This window comes from Rhinolophus ferrumequinum, chromosome 16 (assembly GCF_004115265.2).
Source record: "Rhinolophus ferrumequinum isolate MPI-CBG mRhiFer1 chromosome 16, mRhiFer1_v1.p, whole genome shotgun sequence".
In the NCBI taxonomy this organism is placed as follows: domain Eukaryota; kingdom Metazoa; phylum Chordata; class Mammalia; order Chiroptera; family Rhinolophidae; genus Rhinolophus; species Rhinolophus ferrumequinum.
The window spans coordinates 63,103,520-63,130,645 of NC_046299.1; the positions used below are offsets into that span (position 1 = coordinate 63,103,520).

Sequence of the window (27,126 nt, forward strand, 5' to 3'; positions counted from 1 at the left end):
CTTGCCTTCTTTCATCTATTCTCAACACAGCAGCCAGAGGGATCCCATTAGAACTTCAGTCAGGCTCTGCCACTCCTGTTCCAAACCTGCAAATGGCACCACCTCACTCAGAGGAAAAGCCAGTCACCACTCTGACCACAAAGTCCTACTGATTATTTACCACCCCATTACTTCTCTGACCTGTTTCTTCCTCTTTCTGCCTTCACAGACTCTGCTCTAGCCACACCAGCCTCCTTGCTGCTCGTCCAACATGGACACTTCTGCCTCTGCCTCCAAAACTCGCTGCCCAAAAATATGTTTAATTCACCCCTTCATCTCCTTTACTCAAATGTCACTAACCTCCGACCCCCCATCCCCCCAACTTGCCCTCCCCACCTCATCTTTCTCCACTGAGCTCACTACCATCTGACCTACAATGGGCTTACTTATCTTGTTTATTATCTGTCTCCTCCACTAGGACACACATTCCATGCGGACAGGGACCTGGTATTTCCTGTTCACTGCTGTATCCCCAGCACCTAGAAGACATTCTCAAGTGAATGACTGACTGACTGAAGGAATGAATCAATGAACGTCCAGACAAGGGGCACTCCAGTCAGGCCCAGCCCTGGGCAGGCCATCCTCAGTAACAGGCTCCCCTGACCCACTGGACTACACCCGTTTTCCCTGTGGGGATGCCCGGGCTCTCTCCCAACTGCAACGGGTACATTGCTCATTTGTGTCTGTCAGAGGTGGCCGACTCTCTGCCAGAACAAACATGTTCGAAAGGTCTCTTGGGGTCCATTATTAAATAGTGAAAGAAGCACTGATCCTCTAAGCCTCCTTTCCAGGGGAACCCAGTCTAATAACAGCTTTGCCAGGAAACCTCCAGAGGGTGACTGAGCCCACCTGCAAGTGCCCATGCTTGCCCAGACATGTCTGCCGCTAACCCCCAGGATTTCTGCGTTTCCTCTATAGTTCTGGCAGAATGGAGATAAGCGCCTTTGATGAAGGTTCCTGTTTTAATTCTTGCAAGTTCTTCACACAGCACACAGCCTGACAAGTTTGAGGGAGGGAAGGGAGGAGGGCGAATCTGGGTTCTACGTGGGATTCTGCAAAGGGTCCTCATTCTGAGCAAGCACGGAGAGAGGGAGGGACAGAGATAGAGAGATATAGAGATGAGATAGGCAGAGATAAAGAAAAGAGATAGAGACAGCTACAGAGATAGAGATGGAGATAGAGATAGATAGAGATGATATAGAGATAGAGAGAGATAAAGAAAAGAGAGGGTTAGAGACAGAGATGGAGAAAAGAGAGTAAGATGTATCCTTGGGTGGGGGAGCCCGTACCCTGAGTGCTAGTAGACCATGGGTGACACTGTCCTGCTGGGCCGGGACAAATCACAGCCCTTGGGCTCAGAACATCGGCCTTCATCTCTCAGCTCTGCTCCCTCACGAGCTCTGTCGTCTTGGACAAATTACTTAGATTCTTTGACCCATAGTTTCTCTTCTTTCTTTCTTTGATTTACTTATTTTTTATCTTTTTTTGTGGTGAAATATGCACACATCCAGAAAAGTACTTAAAGTATATATGTACAGATGAACAAATTATTGCAAAATGAATACCTCTGTAACTATGATTACCATGCTGACTTTTCTGTCCTTCATTTCTTTGCGTTCTTTGTATTTTTGCTGCCTCATTATCTATCTATACACAATATAGTGTACCTTTGCCCTGTTTTTCAGCTTTATATAAATGGAATCACAAAGCACGTATTGGGCTTCCCTGGTCCCACAGTATGTTTTTAGGATTTAGGCATGTTGTTGCGTAGAGCTGTAGTGAACGCACTCTCACTGTGAGTTTTCTGTTGTAAGAATGCATCGTATTTACTTACCCATTGTATTGTTGTTAAACATTAGGTTGACATCAGGCCATCAGAAATAAGGCTTCTGCGAGCATCTGACACGTACGAAGCTCCTGGCATACTGCACACGTATTTCTCTTAGGGACACGCCTAGCAGTGGAAGCGCTAGGACATAGGTGGCAGAGCACTGACTTTTGCAGATACTGCCAACTACTTCCCGAGCAATACGTGCGAGTGTCTATAGGTCACCTCTTGGAACGTGCCGTCTTTCTCATTTGGCCGTCTTGGTGGGGGAGTGGAAGGATCACATGCGGCTTCATCTGCATTTCCCTGACCACTGAGGAGGCTGAGCACCACTGCCTACGTTCACTGGCCACGGGGATTTCTTCTTTTGTGAAGTGCTGTGCAAGTCTGTTGCCTGTTTGCACTGGCTTGTCTGTCTTTGCCTTACTGATTTGTAGGAGTTTGAGGTGTAAGTCATGTGATGGTTGCATGTGTAGCAAATCCCTTCTCCCAACCTACAGCTTATCCTTTCATGTTCTCAATCTACCTTTTAAAGAACAGATGCTCTCCATTTTATGTAGTACACTTCGTCAAACTTTTCCTAAAAGGTTAATGTGTTTTGTAATTCATTTAAAAATCTTTCTCTACCCCAAGATCATGATGATGTTCTCCTTTCCCTGGTCTCAAAGGGGCTACCTGACATAAAGCAAAGTCTGGCTGCACAGAAATCTGCTTCTGGGCTCTATTCTCATCCACCGATTCACTTTCAACCATCCTGTACCAACGGAAGCCTGTGGGGGCTGCAGAAATCCCTGGGTGGGCATGGGTCTTTCCAGATCACTCAACTGGGGCAGTGGGTCATATCTGCTGCAATCATCAGAGGCCAGGGAGGGAGGCCATGGCTCACAGTGTGAGGCCATTTATGAAGCCCACGAGAAAAATTCTGACTTTGAAAGTTATGTCGACTCTTCCACATGAGAGATTGGTGGTTCTCTGAAAGGTGGCCAGGAACTCTGCAGCCAGGAATGGGAGAGGAGAGCTGGTGAGGTGAGGAGTGAAGGAAGGGGTTCAGTCTGCAGGTCAGGCAGGATCTAGAGACAGGCAGTGAGACCCCAAAGGCGAGCTTCTGCCTCTGTCTGGCTGGGGCACCAATCAAACACCGTGTCGGAGCAGAGAGGACGCGCGTGGCTCCTGTGGTCAGAACCCAGCCAGCCCGAAGACCCTGGTCTCTACATTCAGTGGGAGTAGAGATGGTGATCCTCTAAGAGCTGTTTTCACGATGACTTCACAGGGACACTACCCACCGAGACAGCACTGCATAGCTGGGAGTCATCTTTGCTCTCTCGTACCTCTTGTCTAGACCATGACAAAACCCCCAGCTCCAGCTTCAGAACATATCCACAGCTGACACGCCTCACTGTCCCCTCGTCTCCTACACCAGCCCATGCCCCGTGGCCTTGCCATGACTGTCCCAGCCCGTTGCATCCACTCTTGTCCCTCTATGGTCCCTCACATGGCAGCCAGAGGGCTCCTCTTAGATAAATCTAACTCAGGTCATATCTGTCTCTTGCTCACAGCCCTCCCTGATGCCCCATCAATTGAGAACAAAATCTGAAGTGCCTACCGTGTCCCCAAGGCCTCAGTGACACCTGTCGCCTCTGGTCCTCTCCTCTCCTGTCCTCACTCCCTCACACCCACTGGCCTTCCTGAGATTCCGTGTTCCCATCACAAAATCCCACCTCAGGGCCTTTGTACTTGCTGGTCCCTCTGCCTAAATGCTCTTCCCCCAGCATTCCCCTGGCAACGCTGTTAAGCTGGGCAGGTTGCAAACTCTAACCCAACTTCCCCTCTGCCCTCCCACTTAGCTTTATTTTGCCCACTGTGCTTCTCGCTACTGGATACCACGTGCCACGTTTACTTGCCGACTGTCTGTCTCGCACAGGACACCAGAGGGGAGTGGAGGGTGGAGGCTTCGTCTACTTTGCTTATCACTGAATTCCTCGCGTCCAGAACACAACCAGGTACATTCTAGGCACTCAGCCAATAAGTGTTTTTAATAAAGGAGGAAGTGAGTAAATGGGAACTGCAGCTTCCTTATCAGGCACAGGGGGCGGGTTTTGTAGGCAGCGTGGGGGCCCTGTGTGGCTGCAGCAGGATGGACGCTGTACTGCGGCATCTGCCGTGACACCGTGAGGGCCACTTCTGGCCTCTGTGCAGTCCACCTCACACACCCCCAGCTTCCGGCCGGGCTCGGATGCAGAGAGGCAAGTACGCAAAAGCCACAGGCCTCTTTGGTGGAGGAGGGCGTGTGTCTGAAAGTGGCCCTGATTTCCCTGCCAGAGCTGGCTTGGTGCAGCTGAGGGGCCGCTCCTGAGGGCCTCGTACAGGACAGGATGACAGTGCCAGCATGCCATCAGCAGCACAGGGCACAGCCAGGGAGTCCTGAGCAGAGGAGACCTGCAGGCCAGTATGGGGGAGGGGCATGATTACCTGGAGGCAAGGGTTCTACAGGGTGAGCATGCGGGCTACGGGCAGTACCTCCACCAAATGGGGCCCAGATGACCCGGCGGATGGCCTGCACCCAGTCCTCCATGTCACGCTGGGAGCTGGCCATGAGCAGGAGCGCCTCGGGGTTGGCCGGCACCTTCTCCCGCTCCCCGGCACCACCTGTAAGACAGGGAGACACAGGCTTACTGCAGGGCCCCCTGTGCAGACAGCAGGTGCCCTTCCCCCACAGCACTCTCTCCAGCCCCAACAGCGCTTAGTTCTGTATTCCCTGGGCTGGGAAAAAGCCCTCTCTCCAACACCTTTCAGCAACAGCCCGCTTTGGGTTCTTATTATGCAGCCCATCCCTTCCACACCTCACAGGTCTGTCTTTGGGGCACTATCCGGTTTCCCTTTTCTCCCTTAGTCTTGTTATTTTTCCATATCAAATCAGAAATCATTAAAATCATCCTGGGGCACATATTAGGGAAAAAAAAAAAAAGCATGCTGATCTGAGGCCAGTTTGAAGTTCAGTACCCAGAGTAAACACCTGGGGACAGGATTCTGCACCTGTCCCTGCTCACAGCTGGGCATTGGCTCCTTCTCTAAAGGTGGAAGGACGGGAAAGCTCAGACAGTTGTTTGTAAACTGACTTTTCCCTCCAGTAGCTCCAGTGGAGCTCACATTTTCATCTGTAAACGAATTAATCTTTCATGTGTGAATGAATTAGTCTTTGGGATGTGTTTAAAATCATTTATACTGAGCTTTATAGGAAATTTAAGAGAGTCTCAAGAATGACCTTGTCTTTATGCACTCCCAACATCCCATAATATGTAACTTCCCGATGTACTTCCTAAGCTCCCAGGGCCTGAGACCTTAACCAGGACAGTCTGCTGGTGGGGTGAATCCTGGGACCCGTGTTCCCAAGGGGGTGGGATGGCAGTGGGGAGAACTGTGACACCCAGGATGGTCCTTGCTGGAGCCTACAGCCCCAGGATGGAGACCAGACAGGAATAGGTGCTTACTGAGTGTTTGGTACCTGCCTGGGACTCTTCTAGAAGCTGCAGACACTCAAATGAACAAAGCTGACAGGCACACCTTCGCTCCTAGGATACTTTAATCTTCACAGGGACTCTGAGAGAGGTACTAGTACTATTTGCATTTTACAGATGGAGGAAACTGAAGCACAGAGTGATTAAGGAACTTGTCTGAAGTCACGCAGTTAACACATAGTACTGTCAGGGATTCAAAGTCTCCAGCTCTGGGCTGTGGGCTCTGACGCACCCCATGCCCCTGCCACCCCCCTCAAATTAGGCGGCCCACTGGGGTGGGGCTGATAGAGCCATCCGTGCATCTTTTCAGTGAAATATCTGTTGAAATCTTTTGTCCATTTTTTAAATGAGTTGTTCATTTTTTTCATTATTGAGTTTTGAGAGTTCTTTACATATTCTGGATACAAGTCCTCTATCAGATATATGCTTTGCAAATATTTCTCCCAGTCTGTGCCCTTTCTTTTCATTGTATAAACAGTGTATTTCCGAGAGCAAAAGTTTTTAATTTTGATAAAGCCCAATTTACCATTTTTTTCTTTTACTGAATATGCTTCTGGTTTCGTATCTAAGAAATCTTTCTTAAACCAAGGTTACAAAAGTTTTCTCCTAGATTTTCTTCTAGAATTTTCATAGTTTTAGGATTTTCATTTAGGTCGATGAGTTAGTTTTTGTATATGTACAAGATATGGATTGAAGTTCATCCTTTTGTACATGGTTGTCCAGTTGTTCCAGTACCATTTGTTGAACAGACTATCCTCTCTCCATCGACTTGTCAGTGCACCTACATAAATGAATGTACCATCTGCAAATTAAGACCGTTTTAGTTCTTCCTTTCCAATCTGAGTGCTTTGTAAATACTTTCTTGTCTAACTGCACTGATGAGAGCCTCAGATACAATGTTAAACAGAAGTGGTGAGAATGGACATCCCTGTCTTGTTCTTCACCTTATGACAAAAACATTGAGTTATTCACCATCAAGTATATCTGCTGCAGGTTTGTTGTTGATATCCTTTCTCTAGTTGAGGAAGTTCTCTTCTACTCCCAGTTTGCTGAGAGTTTTTATCAGGAACGGATGTTGGATTTTTGTCAAATACATTTTCTGTATCTATTAAGATATCACATGATTTTTTTTGTTTGTTTGTTAATATGATGAATTATGTTGATAGATTTTCAAATGTTAAACCAATCTTACATTCTTGGAATCACAATTGGTCATGATGTATTATCCTTTTTATATATTGTAGGATTCAATTTGCTAAAATTTTGTTTAGAATTTTTCATCTTATTTATTAAGGATATTGGTCTGCCATTTTCTTTTCTTATAATGTCTTTGTCTGGTTTTTGTATCAGGGTAATGCTGGCCTCACAGAATAAGCTGGTAAGTATTCTCTCTTTTTCAATATGTATGGAAGAGTTTGTGTAGAGTTGCTATTAATTCTTTCTTAAATGTTGGGTAGAATTCATCAGTGAAGTCTATTCTTTGTGGGAAGGTTTTCTTTTCTTTATATAACAAATTCAATTACATATATATATATATATATATATATATATATATAAAATTTGGTCTTGAGTGAGCTTTGGTAGTTTGTATCTTTCAAGGAGTTTGCCTATTTCATCTAAGTTGTCAAATTTATTGGTACAAAGTTGTCGTAATATTCCCTTGCTATTCTCTTAGTATTTGAAGAATCTGTAGTGATGTCACTGCTCTCATTACTAATAATGGTAATTTGTGTCTTTCCCCCAATCAGTCTTGCTAGAGGCTTACTGATTTTATAACAGCAGAGTAGACAGTCGTGGCACAGACCATATGATCTTAAAACCTAAAATACTTACTATCTAGCCCGTAAAAAGAGTTTGGTAACCAGAAAAACAAAGAGAAAAACACAGAAAAAGTCACTAAAACAAAAAGCTGTTCTTTCTGAGATTAATAAAATCAGAAATATCCTTACACGCATGTGGTGATGAGTTCCCAAGGGAGTTTTCTCTTTGAGCAACTCTTTCCTCCTTTGTATTCTATCCTGAAAATTCTAGATGTTTTGGCTTCCTCAGTCTCTAAGCTCTGTCTCCTTAACTCATGGAGTCTAGGGGATCCACCTGGTTTTCCCCTTCCTGCCTCACAGCCGATATAGAAACTTTCTCAGGGCTATAAGCGGGGGCATGTGCAGGGCTCACATCATTTGTGCCCCGTCTCTTGGAGTAGTCAGTCCTTTACTGTCTAATGTCCCATATCTTGAAAAACATGTTTCTTATATTCTGTCCTTTTCTGGTGTTATTTTAGATAGGAGAGTAAATCAGTGACCTAGCCGTGACCCAAACCAGCTCACACACTCTGCTCAAAAACCTGCAATAGCCCGCCTCTCAGCAAGGTCCTTGCAATGGTCTTCCAAGCCCCTCCCCGCCATCTGCTATGTCTCTGACTGCTCTGCTGCTCTCCTCTTTGCTCTTTGTCATTCCTCGAACAAGCAGACATGTGCCTGTGTTAGCGCCTTTGCACTTGTGTTCCCTTTGCCCCTGCTGTCACCTGGAAAGCTGTTCTCCCAGATACTGGCACGATTTACTCCCTCACCTTCTTACATCTTTCCTCAAATGTTGTCTTCCTGGAGAACCTTTCCTGACCACTCTATTTAAACTTCACTCCACATCACACCCACCACAACCCACACCCTTCCTGACCTTAATTTTTCCATAGTACTTAGCACAATCCAGTACATATATGTTTTATGTGTTTACATGGCCTGCTTATTTATACTTTTTATTTTCGACCCGCCCCTACCCTGTCTGTTTTATAAGAAACTCCAGCACACAGAGAAGTGTCTGGCCTGGGAGGGCACGCACAGAATCTATGATGAATGGGACATTAACAGCAGCAGCGGAGCCCACGGGGCTGGCACACACTCTAAGGTAGAAATGATATTAACGAACTGCTGAGCCTTAGAAATTTGAACATTTACATGGGAAGTGATGTCATTAGCCCTATTTTAAGAACAGGATGGAGAAAATACTTGCAAATCATATATCTTATAAGGGGTTAATATTCAAAATACCAGGGATGCCAAAAGAATGTACGCAAGTGGACACTTTGGTCAACGTTGCTCAAGCAGTACTTTGCCGTAGTCAGAAGTGTCTGGACGCTGATGGGAACCACTTTGAGCACCTCTTGTAATTGCAGAAGTCAAACGTGACTTGTATTCATCTTTTGTTATCGGTATATATATTGAGTATTACGATTTTAATACAGTTTTCCTTTCTTAAAATGTGTATACATGTTTTTGGCACTCTCTGTGTATAAAGGACTTATACGAGGTATGATCAAACAATATGGTGAATGTTTAAATAAAAAGAAATTTATTACAGTAAAAGACACATTGCCATTAATCCCCCTCAAAATACTCCCCCTCGCTTCGAACACACTTATCCCATCGTTCTTGCCACTTTCTGAAGTAGTTCTGGAAGTCCTCTTTCGTGAGTGTCTTTAGTGTCTTTCAGAGTGTTGTCATGATGGAGGGTGATTTATGGCGCACTTTAAAACACACCTTCTCTCAACCATAGCTCACACCCGACTGACTGTACAGAACAAGTTGAAACTTGTCACACACTGTTACTAAGTTTCGATGCGCTGCTTCCTGTATTGAAGATCCCTGCCTTTCCATTGGATGGCACTTGGCAGCAGCATTCACCGTATTTTTTTTATCACAACGGAAAGGCTCCATTATCACACATTGCTTCTGGTATGGTAATTTCTGTCAAATAAAAACTTTATATTGTGTCTTCATCTACCTTATGGATCTGGCATGGATCTGGCACCATGCAACTTCTGGCTCTTCCCCAAAGCCAAAAGGACCATGAAAGGTAAACATTTTGAATCGACTCAGGACATGGAGGCAGCCAGGATAACGCAACTAAAGACACTCACAAAACAGAACTTCCAGAACTGCTTCGGAAAGCGGCAGGAACTATGGGATAAATGTGTTCTAAGTGAGGGGGAGTATTTTGAAGGGGTTAGTGGCAATGTGTCTTATACTGTAATAATTTTTTTAAATTTAAACATTCATTGTAGTTTTTTATCACACCTCGAACAACTCAACAGCAAGAAAACAATCATATTAAAAACTGGGCAGAAGAGGCATTTTTTCAAAGAAGATATACCGATGGCCAACAGGTACATGAAAGAATGCTCAACGTCACTAATCATCAGGGAAACGCAAATCAAAACCGCAATGAGATACCACTTCATACTTGTTAGAATGGCTATCATCAAAAAGACAAGGTAACAAGTATCGGAAAGGATGTGGAATAAAGGGAACCCTTGTTCACTACTAGTGTGGTTGTAAATTGGTGCAGCCGCAATGGAAAACAGCACTGAGGTTTCTCAAGAAATTAAAAATAGAACTACCATATCACCCAGCAATTCAACCTCTGGGTATTTATCTGAAGAAAGCAAAAACACAAATTCGAAAATATATATGCACCCCCATGTTTATTTCAGGACTATCTATACACAATATCCAAGATATGGAAACAACCTACATGTCCATTGATAGATGAATGGATAAAGAAAATGTGGTACATATACAATGAAATATTATTCAGCCATAAAATACAATGAAATCTTGCTATAAGCAACAACATGGATGGACCTTGAGGGCATTATGCTTAGTAAAATAAGTCAGACAGAGAAAGAAAAACACTGTGCATTCTCACTTATGTATAGAATCTAAAAAACAAACAAACAAAAACCCATCTCAAAGAACAGATTGGTGGTTTCCAGAGGCAGGGGAAAAGTGGGGTGTGGGGAGGAGGAAGTGGGCAAATGGGTAAAGGGAGTCAAAAGATACAAACTTCCAGTTATAAAATAGTCCTGGGGGTGTATTGTACACCATGGCAACTGTAGTTAATAATACTGCATTGCATATTTGAAAGTTGCTAAGAGAGTTGATCTTAAAACTTCTCATCACAAGAAAAAAAATTCTGTAACTATGTATGGTGACTAATGTTAACTAGACTTGATGTGATCATTTCACAATATAAACAAATATTGAATCATTGTGTTGTACACCTGAAACTAATATAATGTTTGTGTCAATAATACCTCAATATAAAATAAACAAATTAAGGAAAGAAAACGGAGGCCCAGAGATGTTTAGAAACGTCTAAACAACCAGTGAACTATGACCTCAGGCAGTCTGGCTCCCATCCCTGCTCTGCTACCTCAGCTTGTTCAAGGGGACCAGCCCCTGGGTGATGGAGCCAGGACCCTAGCCCAGTTTTTCTTGTTCCCAGATCGGTTTCCTTCCCCTCTGGGCTCCTCAATTAAAGAACTTTCTTTTGTGAGTCTCTTTTCCCACCCACTCAAGTGACTTTGGGGGAGAGGAGGTGGTTCCATAATGGAGCAGACTCTGCAGGTGTTCCAGGACCAGAACTCTTAGTTTTCAACTTTTCTATATAAAAATTTCATAATAATAGAAAAAACAGTACATGATATACATGGAAAGCATTTTGTAAACCACTGTAGCCCATCGGACACATTCTATGACAGGTGAGAAGTTGTCAGTCTGATGTAATTAATCAAGTGATCTCTGAATTTGCCTGCCCCTACCAGGATTTACAGAAAATGTTTAAAAAATAAAAGAAGTCACTATTTAAAGGTGACACCGGCTGCAATGTACGATTTGCAGGAGATGCCCACCACCATTCTACTGGCTGCCCAGGCGAGTGGGGAGCTCCAGGGAAGGCCCCAAACAGCTGGATTCCCACAGGTGAAGGCCAAGTGTGGGGACACAACTGTCTGGAACAGTGTGGTCCAATGGAAATATAATTTGAGCCACATCTACGATTGTAAATGTTTAAGTAGCTACATTACAAAGTAAAAAATAGGTAAAATTATTTTGAATAATTTTATTTGTCCCAGTACATCCAAAATACTATCATTCATTTCAACACTTAATCAAAAATTACTGATATATACAATATATACAATTATATATATGTGACTAAGTCTTTCAAAATCTGGTATTTATTTTGTACTAACAGCTCATCTTACTTTGGACCACCTACATTTCAGGTGCTCAGTAGCCACAGGCTGGGCTTTCCTGAGTCCCCAGGGAGGCCTCCTTGCCCATCCCTACCAGGATGCACCAGGCTGAGACTGAGCAGGGTCCAAGTGTGTCTTCCTGTCCTCACTCATTTCTCTTAACTAGCTTGGAACCACCAAATGCCACTTGTCCTTCAAGGGTTAATCATCCTCTGGCCTGGTGTCCCCTGGCCTACTCTTGACCCTGGCTGCCCACTTACCCCTGGGCAGACGCCTGCTCCTCTTCAGATGCTTGGCAGCCCAGAAAGGCATTGGTGCGGGAAGTAAAGTACTGAGTCTGCGGTAGGAGGCGCAGCGGCCAGGCACCGCCAGGTCAGGGGCTGACCTAGGCTTAAAGGCTTGGGGCGGCTCGGGAAGTTGCGGCAGAGGCTGCGGCCGCCTGCACACTCTGCTCTGCCCGCAGGCGCTGGGCCAGGCCCTTTTTGTCTCTCCTGGAACTTCCGCACTTCTCAGTGCCCCCAGGCCGGGACTGTCCCGGGCAGGGCGGCAGGGCGGCAGGGCGAGGAGGAACAAGCCGATCTCCGATCCCCGCAGCGCCCTCCCGCTGGTGCAGGGTCTGCCTGGGTTTTCCACAACGGAAATCCCAGTGCAGGTCCCTTGGGCCTGCCACCTTGCCCGCTCCCTCCGCTGCATTCTTGGACGGGAGTGCAGGAAGTGTGGCCTGGCTAACTGGGTCCAGCCAGTTCCCCCAGCAGGCAAGCGGCTGAGAGCTCAGGGCTGACCACCCGCTTTGTGCCTCGGGGTCCTCCTCTCCATGCGAGAAGGCCGATAAATATGTAAGTGCTTACTGGCCACACAACCTTTCTGTTTGCACTTTTTCATCAAGAAGCCAGTAATTGGACCTACCTGGTGAGGTTCTGGAGAGGACTGAATGAGAGGAGGAAGCCACGGGCTGAGGGATGTGTGCCCATGCCTCATGAGCGAATTCACACCCTCTACTGTCACTCATCCCTGAGGTATAGACAGGGAAGTGGGAGCCCCAAGAGCTCAGACACAGTGAAAAAGCGTGTCCCCACACCCCTGGGTCCCAGGGCAGAGTTAGAGCCCCCAAGCAGTCTGTGCGCAGTGCACCCCCTGCGGCTCCCCACAGCCCTGCACCCTCTCCTTTGTGGGGTTCTCACACCCACTCTGGGCTTTCAGTAGAACCTCTGGATGAGCTGGAACCAAAAGTGAAATTCTTGCTGACCTGAGAAAGGCAGTGGCCACAGAGTGCACACTAAGTGTTCTGAACTCAAAACCACCCAAACTCGCAACAACAAAACCCAGTACAAGCTTGGAAGCCATGTAATGTCCAAAGCAGAGTGATGGCTTAGTAAAGTGGGTACAGAAACATAATGGAGTCATATGTAGCCACTAAAATCGAACACTCATGGGACATTACATTCGATTTTTAAAGAAATGAAAAACAGCGATATTTTACAGGCTGCCCTGAGACTGGAGATACAGCCCCAGAGACACAGAGAAGGTTCCTGGAGGGGCTTCGGAGACCTAGGAGCTGCCTACTCTGGGTTTCCTAGTCTGTGAGAATAACACATCTCCTTTTATTTGAGCCGGTTTGGTGGGCTTGTCTGCTTCCTGCAACTGAAAGCAAAGCATCCTGGTACAGAGACCATAATAACTACCAGGCGCCCCTTAAGTGCTGCTCTGGCTCTCCCAGGAGCTGCCAGGGAGGAGCAGTCTTGGGCTAGCTGGGGCACACCGGTGGACCTGCAGCCCGGGTCTAAGGAGAAACTTTGGAAGGCACTTGACAACATTTAACGTCATTTTGATAGAAATTCTGTTAAATAGGAATAGATGGATTCTTCCTCAACATGGATATACCCAAAGCCAACACTGGCGGCATTCCCATTCAAGCCCGGGACAACACAAGACATCCACTATCACCACTGTTATTTAACATTTTCCTGGAAGTGCAATAGTTTAGAGAAAGAACATGAAACTATGAAAGCTGGAGGGGAGGACATGGTATTATTATTATTGCTGTTATTATTTTTCAGTTATCTGTTTATATACGTATGCGGAAAACCCAAGTCAATGAACTGAAAAACCATTACAAACAATCACAGAATTCAGTAAGGTAGACAGACACAAAATTAATATACAGAAATCAAAATCTATTTGTAAATTAGAAAAAACAGAAATACATACCATCATGTAAGTAGGAAAATTCAACATAACAGAGATGCTGATTCACCCTAATTTGTCTGCAAATTTAACATAATAAAATACTAACAGCACTTTTTTAAATTAGACAAGTTGATTCAAATCAACTTTGCTCATTTTGTTCCTGAACAGAAATAGCAAATATATTTTTGTAAGAAAGAATAATGAAGTTAAAGCAGCCCTACCAATTATTAAAACAGAGTAGAGTATACAGCTACAATAATAAAAACCACATGACACAAACAGAGAGGCTCAAATACATATGGGAGTGCAGAATAAAACTAGGAGTTATTTCAAATGGGCTAACATAAGATTGAGTATTTAAAAAATTGAATAGGGACAAATGGATGAAAAATTACCAAGTTGGATCCTTACATCACACCTTGTAACAAAACAAAAATTCACGATGGATCAAGGATTTAAAGATGAAAAATAAAATGACAAATGAACCAGCCAGGATCAACCATGGGAGAAATTTCGTATCATCTCAAAGTGGGAAAAACCAATCTAAATATTATACAAAAAACAGAAACCACAAAAGAAAATTTTACCACAGAAAAGTTAAAAAGCTTTTGCATGACAAAGAAAAGAAAGTGTAAAGACAACTGACAAAAGGAGACCGAAGAATATATATTCAGATTTGGAATGTTCTCTGCTAGATACTGTTAAGTGACAAAAGCAATTATATGCTCTCATGTTTTGCAAAGGAAGGGAAGGTGGGAGGGAGGAAGAAGGGAAGATCTACTTATTTGTCCAAATATGTGCAAAATTATCTCTGGACAAGAGGACATTGGGATCAGTGGTGCTGTGGAAAGAAGTGGCTAAAGTAGAAGCGTGTAGGGTGGCGTTTTGCCTTTTGATATTTGAACTATGTCACCTACTTTAAGAACAAAATGAAAATAGACTTTAATATAAAGTGACAAATGACAGAACCCGTCTTACATCCGTGTGCGTGGTGGGCGCTGTGAGTGGTGGGCTGCCGGCTGCGCCCTGAGTAGGGAGTCAGCCGTGGTATGCGTTTTGGCACCGGGAGTCACTCAGAACCTGGTGGAGACACCAACCCTAAGTGGACCCTGAGGAAAAGGGGGCAGACCCTTAGCAAGTTGGTAGAAGTATATTTTGCATAACCTCTCTTTGCAAAAGAATTTGAAAATATCTATCAAAATTTTAAATGACTATCCATTTCCTGGGAATGTACTCTTCCAATCATTTACACATGTGCATAAGAAGCAGTAAGAACAAACTGGGAATAACTTAACTGTCCATCATGTTAAATAATAAATAATGCACTGGTTAAATAAATTATGGACATCCAAAAAAAGGCGATGAGAATAAGTGACATGGGACCGCACATTATTAGGTGGAAAAAGCAAAAGACCGTGTGAAGAGTATGCTGCCATTTGCGCAAGAGTGACATGTACCCACAGGGGTGTGGCTGTGTGTGCCTATTACTGAAAGGACAAGCAGGACAGGGCGCTGTGCTTGCTTCGGGGGAGCAGGCGAAGGGCTCAGGAACACGAGAGGCTTTACTTCTCACTACAGAATCCCTGGCGTGTTTTGTGTATGTCATCCCGGGCACAGATTACTTTCTTGAATAAAGACTATTTTCATTGTTAAGAGGTGGCAGCTCATGTGTTTGGCCCTGGAGAACTTAGACCTGCCCTGCGCGTTGACTGTCATTTAGGAAAATGCCCCTGATGTCTTCCAAATGGTTTGTTTGAGCTCCAAATTTCCCTTTTGCAACCCATTCCCACAGCAGACTTTCACTTCTCAAAACTAGCACCTCCCTGGGAAATCTCCTTTGGTGGTTTTGGGGAGGTTTGGGTTTTTAGGGAATCCATGTTGACCTTGCTCTGGGCAGCACCCGTGAGAGAACTGGGCTATGATTTTTCTCACAGGGACTGTTGCAGAAGTGAAGAGTGTGGGGCAAGCTGGGGGAACGCTTGGGCGCTGCCAGAGGGTCGTCTCTGAAATGCAAGTCAGATCTCTCCCTCCCTGGTAAGAATTCCACACCCTCAGCCTTCAAGAGACAACCTGGTTCACTGCTTCCCACTGGGGCTTCTCCACGTTCAGCTGAGGGTACCTTCCCAGCCTAGCCAGCTACTCCCCTATCTCACCAAGCACTCCAGGCACTCTGCCCGACTTCTTGTTCCTGGGATATACCACGCCTCAGTGTCTTCACACATGCTGTTCCCTCTTTTTGAGATGTTTTTCCCACTTGGTCCACCTGGTAAACTCCTACTCATTCATCAAGACCCAGCTCAAATATCCCCACTTTTCCTTCACCCTCCTAACCTGTTCCCCCCTTACCCACTCCTAGTTTTCCTTACCCCATTTCTCCCGTCCACAAACATTTATTGAAGGTCTATTACGTGCCACGAATTGTGCCCCCCTATGCCAGGGACTCAGCAGTAACAAAACCAAGAGTCCCTACCTCTTGGAGAACGCAGCCTGGTGGGGGAGACAGGCCTTGACCATTATCACAAACAAATGCAAAACTGCCACTGCCAATGGTAGGATGCAGAGGTCTGGGGGTGGGGGCTGAGGTCACACGTGGAGAACTGCATGCTGATGGCCTCTGGGTCCAGTCTGGGTCTGTCTCCTGACCTCCCAAGGAGTCCAGGAAGCCAGGCCTCAGCAGTAACATAGAGAAGCCACTGATTCAAGGCCACCCCCATCAAAAAGTAACTTTTGTATAGGAAAAAATAAGTTAAAAATAGTAACATATTAAAATGGAATATGTCAATTGTCAGATGAAGACCTGGTTCTGAAATGTTGGGGAGTGGGGGCAGGGGGGAGGGTTGTGGGGGAGGAGGGGAGGGCCTGGCACTTAGAGTACAAAAAATGTGATTTGTGCTGAGCGACCTGGAAGGAATAATGGTTTAATTCATTTTCCAAGGAAGGGAAAGCGGCCTAACATTTACGAAGCGCCTACTCAGCACCAGATTCCCTACAGGCTGTCAGATTCGACCTCTCCACCGTTTGTGCAGAGGACTTTATTTCTGCAGCGTTAGAAACCGTGGCAGCCGCAGAGCAGTCGCAGGACCCCCAGCTGCGACCTTCAGGACTCCTGCCACCCCATGCTAACGAAGTAGCGCTCTGCTAAGCACTTCACTCTCCCCAGAAACTCCAGCAGTCGGTGCTAGGACATATTACCTTCCCCACTGCGCAGGAGGCCCGGAGGCCATTGGATCTGGTGAGGGATGAGGTCTTGCAGCGCATCCAAGGCTCCGCCTCAGTCCACGCCCCGCCCCACCCCTGGCCCCGCCCTCTCCTGCCCAGGTCCTGCCTCCCAGGTCTTCCCTCCTAGCTTCTTGCGGGTAAGAGAAGCATCCCCGTGCTACTCCTGACACCTAATGGAGTGCTTTGCTTCAGGTGGGTGCTTCATCCGCATCTGTTAAATGAATGACTAAAGCACTGTGGGCTCAGTGTAATGCACGCAGGGAACTGGGGCCTTTCACCACTTCAGGTTACTACTGAGATTGGTTTTCCACACTAACACCTTGTGTCTTAGCCTGGATTCCCCCAAACCAAAGTCTCGTGCGCAAGTCGTGGGTTTGTGAAGTTATCCCAGGGAGGCCTGCAGGCCTGGGAATGAACCAGGGAAGGAGAGAGCCCACCGGGATGCTGGACGGAGCGGGCCGCTGCTTTGGGAGCCTGGGAGCTCCAAACTGCTGGCGAGGTCTCTGCGGCCTTATGAAATGTTATCAGAATTGTCAGCACAGGGACGAAAGCAGGGAAGGTATTCCTTAGCTCCCGTCAACCCTGGCCAAGGGCGGTCCCGGGTGCTTTAACTGCTCCCTCTTCCCCCCACGGGCTCCGGAGGGCTTGGCCTCGCTGCGTGTGTACAGAGGCTCTTTCTTCCGAAGAGGCAACAGATAATCCTCGAGACCCTACTGTGTGCCAGCAGCGTGCTTGGCAACGAGGCGGAGTGGAGTGGGGTGCATGGGTGAACCAGACCAGACGAGCAAGGCCCTGCCCTCCCAGAGCCGCTCCAGGGGAGAAACGGACCAAGGCTGGAGGTGAGCTCAGATGGGGTTAGTGCAGCAGGGAGGGGTGCTATTGCTGCTCGAGGAAGGGTCCGGAAAGGCCCATCTGAGGAGGGGTCCTTGAGCTGAGGACTAAGTGACTAGAGGGGCTGGCTTTCTTGGACAGATCGGTCTGGGCATGGAGGATTGGAGGATGGAAAGGGCAGCAATTACAAGGGCCCAGAGGTGGGAGGAGTCCTGAGGTCCTTCGTGAGGCCCAGTGCACCTGAGAGGGCGTGAGGGGGTCAGGAGGCAGACAGGAGGTTCTGGCAGGTGTCCAGAGAGCCAGGCAGGAAGGGGTGCAGGGGGTGACAAGTACCTGGGTTCAGGATCTGTCTTGATCTTAGACCCAACAGAGCTTGCTGATAAATTCTGGGGCTGGGTGGGTGGGGTTGGGGTAGGAAGGGTCCTGGTGCAAACCAAAGGAAGTGTGAAAACAAGGATCAGCCTCCAAGGCTGCAAGCTACACCCCCCATGCCCCAAAACGGGTAGAGCCAAGGCAGGCACTGGGGCCCAATGCTGGTGGAGGAGGGGTCCCGAGTCCCATGACACCCTGCTCACTTCGAATCCAGGAACTTCAGCCTAAATAAATAAATAAAAATCACTTTGTAATCGTACATATAATTTAAAATATGTTGGTGGTGTCCCTACTTCCCAAATGATCCCCACCTTGGGCTCAAGTCCAGCTGCTTGTAAAGCACGGACCCAGGGATCCCTGCTCTGACTCCCCTTTCCCGGCTGTGGGCTCCCTGTGCCCAGCCCCACCCCCAGCCTGGCATCACAGGGTAAAGCCTGGGGCACAGGACAGGGGCTGACCATCACCCAAGGACACGACTAGATTCTTACTGACACCCGCAAGAATGAGGGCCAGCTCGGGGTCTACATTTCCATTTCTCCTTTTATTAGGGAGAAGTTATTTGGCCCCAGGTGGCTGGATGCAGCCCCCCAAGACAGACGCCTTGAAAGGCCTCCCCTAATCCTTCGTCCAGCAACCTCTGCAGGGCACCATGCTACTAGGAACTAGGGGCATGAAATGAAGCAGATAGGCCAGACACCCTGGTCCTCAGCAGCCTGGGGTGAGAGGGTCAGCTGCAGACTGGAAGCAACCCGGGAAGCCAAATTAACAACAAAGACATCTGCTCTTCACAGCAGAGTCTGGGAGGATGCAGACATAAAGTTCCTCCCCTGCCTGTCAGCTCTTTATTATGGAGATAATCGGACACCCCTTCCCCAATTTTGCATCTGCAAAACTTCCGCCTCACAGGAGCTACTCTTCCTGGTGGGGGAGGGGGTCACCTGGCCGGCCACAGGGTCCCTACAGCAGCCTGGAGGAGTGGGGGAGGGGGAATTCCTAGGGTAACCGATTTCTATTTCCTCCTTCCGCAGACGATAGTTCGGTCCCCTCCCCCAGGTCAGGATGGAGAGAGGGGTGGTCTGGAGGGCTGTAAGGAGGTGACAGGCAGCAGATGTGGCCAAAGCCTGGAAGGACAGCAGGAGAGAAGGGTGGAGTGCAGAGACTGAGGCTAGGGGAAAGTGACTTGGCAAATGGCAGAGAAGTGCCCGGCCCGAGAGAGTCCACGCCCAGGTCCTAGCCAGCACACCCATGTCCCCAGTTCGTCTCTGCCTCCTCTGGCTGGTCACGTGCACATCTGGTAAGCCCGCATCCCAAACCTATGTTGGGCACATGAGAAAATCCCTTAATTTGACATGGACACCATGGATTTCTCGTGATGCTCTGTTCCCCTTTGCGTGGGTCCCAATAAGGTCAAGCCAGAAGTGGGCCCACCTCCCGCAGGTGTGTGGGACTTCAGGGTTTTAGCTAATGCCCTCTCTACACTCTTTTCCACCCAAATTCTTCAGATTCTTAAAAAACAACAACAACAAAACACTATTTTTATAAGCTGCCTCCTTTCTGGAGGCCAGGTATAAACAACCAGACAAGAAGTCTTGCTAGTGCCAGGATGGAAGTATAACATACTTTGCTGTTAACCAGCACCACCTCCTAGCACAACTCCAGGAGGCAGCCATTCACCTTACAGTTTTCATAAATGACAACCCAGGAGGCTGACATTCACATTATAGTGTAAGTGACTGGCAACTCCCACCCCCAGGGCAGCCATTCTCATTATAGTCTAAAAAATGGCACCCTTCGGAGGCACCAGTTCACGATGTAACTTACGTGAATCCCCTCTTCCTGGAGTTATCCAACATGGTGGCCTATATGTTCTCACATTTAAGCCTCAAGACAACTTTGACAAAGGTACCATCTTTCCTTTTTCTACAAAAAAAAATTGCCCAAGGACTCTCAGCCAGAGGGCCAGGGCTGAGATTTTATGCCTCATCTATCTCACGTTCAGTGCTTTCCCCCTCAGCAGAATCGGCTTAGCTCAGGAACAAAACCTCCATTCTTCCAGCCTGCCTGGGCTTCCTGCCCCCTCAGTCGAGCCTGCAAGATGGACCTTGGAAAATACCTTCTTTGCTAGGGTCTTCATCCGCTTAGCGTTCCTCTTTTGAAGAGTCTAGTTGCATAGCCAGAAAAGCCGCCAGACCCAGGGTGACTGCCTGTCTCTCCCACAAATAGGGCATTACAGAAACACCTTATTTATCCAGAAATCACTTATCTGACAATCCTATCCATGTGGAGTCCAAGGACAAATGAAACAATGAATAAATACCGTGTTTTCCAGAAAATAAGACCTAGTCGGACAATCAGTTCTAGTGCGTCTTTTGGAGCAAAAATTAATATAAGACCCAGTCTTATTTTACTATAATGTAAGACCAAGTCTTATATAACATTATATAATATAAGACTGGGTCTTATATTAATTTTTGCTCCAAAAGACATATTATAGTTGATTGTCCAGCTAGGTCTTATTTTTGGGAAAACAGGGTAGGAAGACAAAACAGGCTTCAAAACATTAAGAACCAAATAACTGCCCCTCAAGGACCTTACTCAGGGCTTGCTCACTCTTATTTTACACAAATATGTAACATGCATGTCTCCCTGGCTCCATGGTACTCAGTGTATTAGAACAGATAGTTAAAGAAGGATTAGGAGAGCTAATGCAGGCTGCCATAGTGACAGCATCAGGAAGTCACAGGTGATGGCAAGAGAAGAAACAGAAGATACGAAAATTCAGAAAGATTAGCCTTTGGGGCTAAGGATGAACAACATCAACAAAATCAACTGTTCAAACGTACACACCATGAAAAGTCAGTCTCCCTCCTACCGCAGTGTTTTGTGTGCCATACCCTCCCCACAGAGCAGCAGCTCAGATCAGGTTCTTATGTCTCCTTTTAGGACAGCCATCCATGCATGGATGGGTGTGCACAGGACACCAGGATGACAAGCAGTCCATCCTGTCCGCAGGGAGCTCACAGCCCCAAGTTGGGGTGATGGCAGGCAACAGAATCTGCAAAACCTCCCTTTTCTTTGGTGATTCACAAAAGGATGGAATGCTGCCAGTCACAGAGGTCCTGCTCAGCCAAGCACGGTCATCACACCAGCTCATCATCCTCACAGCAGTCCGCAAACCAGCCTTATGGACCCCACCTTACTGGTGGGGAAACCAAGACACAGAAATGCCAAGTCCTGCCTGAAGTCCTGCAGCTCGTCAGTGATGTGGGCCTCCTCGTCTCAGAGGGCCTGCTTCCTGGGGCCACCCTGCGCGCCACCAGGATGGGCAGATTCCACTTCAGTTGCCAGGGCTCAGACACTGAGGCAGCCATTCTTCTTCACATGGTGGTTCTTCAAGAACCAAAGCCATCCTGGGACATTCACCGGGCACTCATGCCAGATTTGTACTGCTCAAAAGGGCCCTTGTCAAAAGGCCCTGCAGAAAATAAAAATAAAAAAAAAATAAAAAAGGCCCTGCAGTTTGTGCTGCAGTTGTGGGTAATGACCCCACCACTGGTCAGGGAATGGCCCAGTGTCCTTCACCACCAGCTGTAAGAGGGACTTGTCTGTCGGTGACCTGTTAAAGCTTAAAAACCCACCACAGGGGCCTGGACATCAGTCCTCTGGAAGCAGGACATCACTACCAGATGCTAATGGATGCCAGCCTGTTAGCATCTCAGGCTGGCACCGCTGCTCAGTGAGGGAGCTACTGGGTCTTGGCTGCCGAGCCTTTCCAGGCAGTAGGCAGGCACTCCCAGACACAGAGCAAGGTCCATTGCAGGTGCTTGACCTGGGCCACGGGCTGGGACAGCTAAGCTGCCTCTTTTTGGAAGGATGTCTGATTTTTCTGTGCAACACAGGGTTAGGTACCCATGGTAGAAGACAACAATTGGGAAGTTATCAAACCCTTTGATAATCATACTGCCTGGGGCTCCAGCCACACCCACATCTGAAGAGGACACAGGAAGGTCCTGCTAGAGCATCACTGCCCAGTGCATGCATGGGAAAGGCTCCCAGAGGTCCACCAGCAGCAAAACACTCAACTCTGCTCAGCTCCTCCCAGGTACCACAAAATGCACTGCTAATGGTGACACTTACTAACATCCCAAGGACAAGTGGTCCTGAGAATGCACTGTGTGTACTGCCGAGGCTGGGGCAGAGAGAGATGCACCTGGTGAGGACCCCGATGAAACTGAGCACCTGAGAAACGAGAGAACGAGAATGCCAGAGTTGTTGAATCTGGACGAGAAAGGCTTTATCCTCCTGGGTCCCCTCCCTGATGACCCCTTATTGAGTCTTGGTTCTTGCCCTTCCATCCACTGTTTAACTGAACAAGCCTGTGTGAGGCCTGATGACGGGGTGAGGATGGAAGGATGGAGACCTGGGCCTGACGGAGTTGGCCACGCGAAGGGCCCCATCTCACCTACAGACAGCTGACCGCCTTCCTGCACTCCCTCTGCCGGCCAGCCTGGGCCAGCGCCACACCAGGCCAGCGTGGGGAACCAAAGTCCGCGCTGGACCACGTAGGGCCTAGTAGAGTTTCCAGGCGGGAATTCCCGCCTGTTCTCAGGAATTGTTTTCGCTTTCCCGTTCCCAAATCCCAAGAAAAATTGGTCGGGAAATCGGGAAAATCCGCACCTTGAACCGATGGTTGGTAGTATCGGCCATCACTTTGTGGAAACGATTCATCATGGAGAACAGAAAACAGTTTATATCTCAAGATTCGGGAAGGGGAAAGCGAAAAACATTCCTGAGAACGGATGGGAATTCCCTCCTGGAATCCCTAGGGCCGAGGCTCGAGAACACCCAGCGGGGAAAAGTGCCAGCACCGCACCCGTGAGGTGGAGGGGGCATCCTCTGGCAGAGGCCAGAAGTGGCTGCTGAGCACAGCAGAGCTTTGTTCCAACCTCCGCCATCGACTGCCGTACAGACACTCTGTGAATGGCACTGTTGTGGTATTTTAGGGAGATTCTACAAATAGCACTCACGCAGAATGGGCCTTAGAGCCCGCTCATGAATGTTCAGTGGCAAGGGCGGCCAGCCTGGGAGCTTGAGCAGGACAATGGGGCCTCACAGGGCAGGATGTTGGTGACCCAGGCCTTTTCCGGGGCTCTGTGGCCTCATTTCGCCCAGACTCACCCCCACGCCCAGTGTTTATTGGGAAGGAGCAGCTCCCTAGCCTCTCTGAATAAAGGGAGGGGGTGGCGACATCATTTTGGCACCTGCTACTCCCGGATTTCCAGGATTTCCAACCTCTGCCGATGTCCTACAGGTCACGGAGGAGGGAGACACAGGAAGGAAGGATGTCCTTAGGTTTTCATCAGAAATCACTTTATTAGGTAGCCAGAGAAACCTCAAAGACCCATAGTCGTAGCAACCAAGGACTCTTAGTTGGAATCTTTCCAGAAGAATCCATTCTTGAGACTTGAAAGACAGTTAAAGGAAGAGCAAAAGAACCCGGGTTTGGGAGTCATTCAGAGCTGGCTTCAAATTTAGCTTGACCAGTGACAATTTCCCTCTCATAGCCTCAGTGTCTTCACCTCTAAAACCAACAGTCTTATACCCAGCCTGGCCGAGAAGGGTGGGAAATCTGAGCCACAGCATGCACTCTGTTTGGCACAGCAAGCACTCAGCGAAGGTTAGCCTCTCAGCCTTCCCAGATGAAGGTGGTTGACTTAATATATGAGTGCGTCCACCTGTAACGTGTCCCTGCACTAGGGCTGAGGAACCTGGCGGACATAGAGGGAAGCCTCTTGACCCTGTGAATCTACAAAGAAGTCAGGGCTCTGGAGTCCATGCAAATGAGCAAGGAAGGGCCACAGAGGGCCAGGGCCTGTGCAAAGCACGGACGCTTACATTTCCTCTTGGCCCCATCGTTCCCTTCTGGTACTTGGAAGAGGTTAAGACAGCAGAGGAAGGATCATTTTTGACAGAGCACATTCAGAGCAGGGGACACGGCCAAGGGGCTGACTGTGCCCACCTAGCTGTCAGAGGTGGCATGAGAGCGTGGTTCCCGGACACCAACCTGTTCCCTCCCCACAACCCTCATCCTTGCCTGGAGTAAGCCTTGTATGTCCTGCTCCTTCCCTCCGTAATGAAACTTTTCAGAATAAGGAAGGTGCGATCCCCACTCTGTAAGTGGCCCAGCACAGTTCTGTGCACAGAACTTGCAGTCAATTCATAGGGGCTAAACTAGAGCAAAGTTAGGCAGCCTTGTTCAGAGTCAAGAGCACAAGGACCCTACTGGGCCAGGCCAGACATAAAGCTTCTGGTACTGGACAGTGGGGAGGCCGAAGGGCCCAGCGAAGGCTAGGGGCAATGATGATTTACTAACTGTACAGAAGTGTTTCAGCACCTCACAAACCTCCTAGCCATGTGGGTCAGTGCCATCTGAAGATCTGCCTGGCTGCACACCTCCTGGGCAGGAAGGTATTTGAAAGCCTGCCCTGGGGCTGTGGGATGGGGGAGGGTCTGAGAAGGAGGCTGGAGGGCAGGTGACGTGGCCCACACCACTTCCTGAGCCACACCTCATGCTCTGCACTTACAGACAGTCACACGGTGGGCAGTGGACACTGTGACATCACCAATTATGACAGAGTGCATTCGAGTCATAAAAGACTGAACAGAACCACCAGGAGTGCCTGTGCCTGCGCGAGCCTGGTGTGTCAAGGTGAGCACAAGTCAGTAAACATCTCTCCCCCCACTGCTGGTGCTGCTGGCTCCTGGGCCTCTGCATGGAGAGCTGGCTGGGAGGGGCGGCAGCAGTCAGACCCTCCCTAATCACCGGCCTGCAGTCTGTGTGAGCGTGTGTGAGCTGGCTTAGAGAGAGGTGGTGCTCAGGGCAGCGCACAACTCCAGGGAGAGCCTGCATCTCCTGCCCCAAGAGGAACTCTGATGGCGGGTGGGGGCACGCAGGTCCTGTGTGTGACTGATCCACAGAGAGGAACCTGGCCTGGCCAAAGCCACAAAGGAGAAGCTGCTGGTCTGTAACCTTTGACTCTTCCAAAATTGGATGTTGACTAGGGAGTGTCCAGTCCTTTGGTTCGAAGTTTCATTAGTAAAGGGCAAAGCTGCTTTTCATTTTATTCTCATTTTCGTGTTCTCCACCGCTAGTTGTCAAAGTGAACACCTCGCTGTGAGTTGCGTGGTGTTAAAATGAAACACAGAGTGCACACTCTGGTGTCAGGCAGCCTGACTGAAATCCCAGAGCTGACTGGCCTGTGGCAGGAAACTCCATTTCGAGTTTCCTCATCTCTAAAATGAGACTAATAATAAAATGCACTGGAGGGTTATCATGAGGATTAAATGAATCCCTATATATAAAGTGCTTAGCACAGGGCCTGGCACATAGTGAGTGTTACACCTGCTTTTATTGCAATCAAACCACACTGGCCTCATCATTTTTTAGTCTTATCCTAAGTCTCAAGCCAAATAATTATTTCCATCATTGGGCATTTTTTGTGTGTGTCAGCAACCTCACATACAGAGGCCAATTTAATTTTTCTGGTGACATACTTGTTGAGGTTACTGGTATCCCAATGTGCATGTGAAAGCATCCCTCTTTGGCTCAGAGAAGTAACTTGTCCCCCAGGCTGCGCAGATAGTAGGTGACAGAGCCTGAATTCAGACTCAGACCTGCCCAACTCCCAGCTTCATGAGCTTCCAACATTTCACTCTGCCTCCCTGACCCCAAGCCCTCAGGAACCTGCACTCACACCCAAGTCACCACTTAGCATCTAGGTAAAGTGCAGGGAAGAAGGACAGGCCTTGACGAGAGAAGACCTAATTACCTGCCCACATACCTTGGAACGATGTTAGCATCTCAGAAAGTCCCATCCCCAGAGCACTGTCACAGTCTGACACAATCTGAATCGTCTTGCTACTCCTTGAAAAAGCCCCATTTACAGAGCATGTCATTATTTGACCTGACTCACTCTGTAGAAAAGCCCTAGCTCCAGGGCATTTGTCAAAAACTATCAGTGGTAATTCTTTAATATTACAGTGGCCAATTGCGATACTAAGTGGGGCACACAACAGCTGACTGAAAGGAAAACCTGGGGAAGGAGAAATCTATGGGGGCTCTGAAATGTTCTGCCATATTTCTGCAGCTCTGTGAGGCCATATACACGTGTGTATGTGCCCACAAGCAGGAAAGACCCGAGCAATCCCTAGTGTCTCACCTCTGGCTGACTTTGCGTCTGTGCACAAGTAGGAAGTAAAAACTAAAGCAGAGTCATAAACTACCTATCACTGAAGGTGTGCTCCAACATATGTGAGCACGCATGTGTGTGTGTGCACGCGCACACACACACACACACACACACACACAAACACACTCCAAAGGGTAGGAGATTTAATGGTTCAAGGCATTTAATTATATCTCTGACAAATCATTAGTTGACCACTAAACTAAGGAGAGACCTCAGTAGCTATATACTACAAATTTCACAGATTTAGCCAGGAAAGTTATTAAACGGCTACACGACCACCGCGACCTGGACAAAAAAGGGAAGATGATTTTCAGTTACCACGCTGTATTATTTATAACGTCCACTTTTCAACAAAAGATTAAAAAATACACAAACAAGACAGTGTGGCCCATACACCAGAAAGAAAAGTAGTCAGTAGAAACTATCTTGATTCAGGTGTTAGACTTACTAGACAAAGACTTCAAATCAGCTATTATAAAGATGTTTAAATAACTAAAAAAAAAAACACGTCTAAAGAATTAAAGGTAGGTATGACATTGGTATTTTAACAAATAGAGAACATCAATAAAGGAATAGAGATTATAAAAAGAAACAAATAAAAAGATTCTGGAGTTTAAAAATACAATAACTGAAATGAAAAATTCACTATAGGGACTCACTAGCTGGTAGAAAAAAGAATCAGTCAAGTTAAAGAGAGGTCAACTGAGATTATCCAGTCTGAGGAGCAAAAAGAAAAAAAGAATGAAGAAAAATGAACAGAGCCTCAGAGAACAGTGAGACCATCAAGTGTACCTACATACACATAACGGGAGTCCTAGAAAAAGAGAAGAGAAAAAAAGCAGTGGAAAGACTAGC

At 47.5% G+C, this 27,126-nt stretch overlaps 1 protein-coding gene across 6 annotated transcripts in view; it reads right to left on the bottom strand.

Moving 5' to 3' along the window:
- Positions 1 to 27,126, bottom strand: part of ARHGAP22 (Rho GTPase activating protein 22) — a 207,607-nt gene that overhangs the window by 26,745 nt on the left and 153,736 nt on the right. For 4 of the 6 annotated variants that reach the window (XM_033129700.1, XM_033129706.1, XM_033129705.1 and 1 more), the window contains one exon: positions 4,337 to 4,513. In XM_033129700.1, coding sequence (XP_032985591.1) covers positions 4,337 to 4,513 — 177 coding nt within the window. The remainder of the gene's footprint in view (positions 1 to 4,336; positions 4,514 to 27,126) is intronic. The other 2 variants (XM_033129704.1, XM_033129703.1) reach the window with 1 other exon arrangement.